This window comes from Zonotrichia leucophrys, chromosome 6 (assembly GCF_028769735.1).
Source record: "Zonotrichia leucophrys gambelii isolate GWCS_2022_RI chromosome 6, RI_Zleu_2.0, whole genome shotgun sequence".
Lineage (NCBI taxonomy): Eukaryota > Metazoa > Chordata > Aves > Passeriformes > Passerellidae > Zonotrichia > Zonotrichia leucophrys.
The window spans coordinates 32,122,202-32,125,225 of NC_088176.1; the positions used below are offsets into that span (position 1 = coordinate 32,122,202).

The following is a 3,024-nucleotide window of genomic DNA, read 5'->3' on the forward strand; positions in this document are numbered from 1 at the left end:
TTCTGGGGCACAACCAATGTGCTGAGTTTGTCTCAGCCTCACCTGAACTGGGATGATGGGCTGAGTCTTCTGTCCTAGGGCATCATCCTCACCCTGCCTGGCGCCTTGGGGTAACCCTGAGGGAGTTCCTGCAGGTTTGGAGGCCCCAGCAGGTTTCTGGCAGTAATGAGGAGCCCACCAGGTTGTGGAGAAGGGATGGGTTTATTGGTGGGGCTCAAGGCTTGGTAGAGAGACAAATTTCCCCAGGAAACCCCAGGGGCAGCTCCCACCCCTCATCTCACAGCCCAGGCACACCTCCACTCAGCCATGGTGGATGTAGTCAAGATCCTCCTCCGGGCCATTCTGCACCTTTGGGGCGATCATCCGGAATGGCACACGGGCATTGACCTCCCTGGCATTGTCCTGGGGGTGGTACAGGTGGTCACGATCCTCCTCTGGGCCATTCTGCACCTCTGGAACCGGCATCCAGAATGGCACACGGATCTCCCTGGCATCGTCCTGGGGCTGGTACTGATGGTCACCATCCTCTTCTGGCCTTGCCTGGCCTTGGGGTGGGCCCCTCTGAGCCCAAGCACTGCCGGAGAAGACCTTTATACCTGGTTCACCCTCCTCTGGTGTTCCCACACCCAGGATGCTGGAAGAGAGAACAAAATCAAGGAGAGGTTGCCAAATACCTCCCTGTGCCAGGAGAATCCCACCACAGTGGAGTGCAGGGACTCTGGTGAGGTTGCCCACAGCCCAGGAAGCACCAGTTAGGATCTCAGGGTGCAAACTTAAATATTTGTTTCACAAAAGGAATAGAGAAACCAGCAGGATGGTCAGAGAGTTTGCATAACTTGGGGAGGGAGATGGAGCTGGGATTCCCTTCATTTTGGGGGGCACAAAGCAACAATTGATTCCCTCCTGAAACACTTTCCCATTATTTGTTTTGGCCAGCCAGATGTGAGCACCCCTTACCTTTCCTCAGCCAAATCCTGCACTGTGGCCAGGTCCTTCCACCAGGAGCTGCTCAGAGCCTGTGGGGAGAAAGACAAGGGGATCCCGAGGGGTGGCACGGGTCACACGTGGGTGCCCTCAGCAGAGGGGACAGCAGGAGGGCAGGGGAGGCAGGGCTCACCTGGGTGCTGCCGGGTGCCAGCAGGAGCAGGGCCGTGCCCAGCAGGATGGTCACACTGCGGAGCCCCATGGTCCTCGGGTGGAGAAGAGAGGGATGGAAGAGAGTGATGGCACAAGCCGTGACACACCCTGTTCCCGAGGCCACAGCTCGTCCCTGACCCCAGCACCCCCCGTGCCCACCGGGCTGGCACAGACCTACCTGTCCGTGGCTGCCTTTTGTCACACCTGCCTCGCACTTTGGCCGCCCCGTGGCAGCCTGCTGGCACTGGGTGGATCCAGGTCCGCTCCCGCCCATCCCGTGTCCCTCTTGTCCCTGGGTGGCTCCAGGTCCCGCCCATCCCGTGTCCCTCCTGTCCCTGGGTGGCTCCAGGTCCCGCCCATCCCGTGTCCCTCCTGTCCCTGGTGGCTCCAGGTGCCGCACCCGTCCTTCCCTGTCCCTCCTGTTGTCCCCGGGAGGATCCAGGTCCCTCTGCCGCCCATCCCGTGTCCCTCCTGTCCCTGAATGGATCCAGGTCCCGCTGCCGCCCATCCCGTGTCCCTCCTGTCCCCGGGTGGATCCAGGTCCCGTCCATCCCGTGTCCCTCCTGTCCCCGGGTGGATCCAGGTCCCGCCCATCCCGTGTCCCTCCTGTCCCCGAGAGGATCCAGGTCCCGCTCCCGCCCATCCCGTGTCCCTCCTGTCCCTGGTGGATCCAGGTCCCGCTCCCGCCCATCCCGTGTCCCTCCTGTCCCTGGTGGCTCCAGGTCCCGCTCCCGCCCATCCCGTGTCCCTCCTGTCCCTGAATGGATCCAGGTCCCGCTCCCGCCCATCCCGTGTCCCTCCTGTCCCTGAATGGATCCAGGTCCCGCTGCCGCCCATCCCGTGTCCCTCCTGTCCCTGGTGGCTCCCAATCCCGCTGCTCATGGACACGGCACCCCGTGCACCCCTGGGCTCTCCAGGCAGCTCCGTGTCCTCCTGCCAGTGCACGATCTCTGGAGAGATGGGAAATTCAAGTTTTGGCATGAAATAAGGATTTTTGACAGCCACTGGCCAGCTGGGAAATAATTTGTTGGACTCTGGGAAAAGCTGGTGGGCTAGAAGAGACAATCAGAAACTTCAATTTGTTTCCCAGCAGCAAGGACAGGCTCTCAGGGAGCCTGGGGAAAGGGAATTCCAAGGTCAGAACTCCTGAACACAGTGAGGAAGAGGAGGCTGGGCAGCTGCCTGACCTTTGCACCATCACATGCCAAGGCCTGCTTCCCCTTCCCAGCTATCCCAGTGTGGGGAAAGAGCCTCCTTCAGGGCTTTAGTGTTGGAAGTGATCTTTGGTCCCTGCTGAGAGATGTCCCTGGGCAGTTCTGTGGCTGCAGGCTTTGCCTGCTGGAGACAGCCCTCTGCAGAGCCCACGGAGCAGGGATTAGGGCTGGATGAGTTCTAAACAGAGCAAAGCTTTTTAAAACTCACTGGGAAATCTCCTACATCTCTGTAAACAACATTCCCTGCTCCCATTTGCAAGGATTTTTCAAAGCCCCTTTGATCTTCTATTCCTCACAGAGGGGGGGAAGGGAAAAAAATTGCAATTATAGATCCTAAGCTTCTTGGATAAACATTGTTCCAGAAAGTTGTTCTAGAAACCTCTTTTTTTTTTTTTTTTTTTTTTTTTTTTTTTCCCTTAAGCACAATTTTTGATTGTCAGGATTCACCAGTGAGTTTCCAGTTTTTTTCCAGGGGGATGAGATTACAAAGGGAAAGGTGAGAGGGAAAACAACCTCCATCCCAACCTGACTTTGGCAGCATTTGAGCAAAGGGAGGTTCATTCCACCAGTCTGACTCTGCCTGGGCTTCAAAACAGCACTTAAATTCACTATGAAGCAATTTTGTAAAAATTCCTTTTATTTATTCACCTGCTTGGAAGTCCCTTTATTTCAA

At 57.2% G+C, this 3,024-nt stretch overlaps 1 protein-coding gene across 1 annotated transcript; it reads right to left on the reverse strand.

The window, feature by feature from the left end:
* Positions 1-218: 218 nt before the first annotated feature.
* PRAP1 (proline rich acidic protein 1) lies at positions 219-1,390 on the reverse strand. The gene is made up of 3 exons (XM_064716511.1): positions 1,118-1,390; positions 958-1,016; positions 219-634 (listed from the first exon to the last, which is right to left on the reverse strand). The coding sequence occupies exons 1-3, from the start codon at positions 1,184-1,186 to the stop codon at positions 301-303; spliced, it is 462 nt and encodes a 153-aa protein (XP_064572581.1). The 5' UTR covers positions 1,187-1,390; the 3' UTR covers positions 219-300.
* Positions 1,391-3,024: the final 1,634 nt, after the last annotated feature.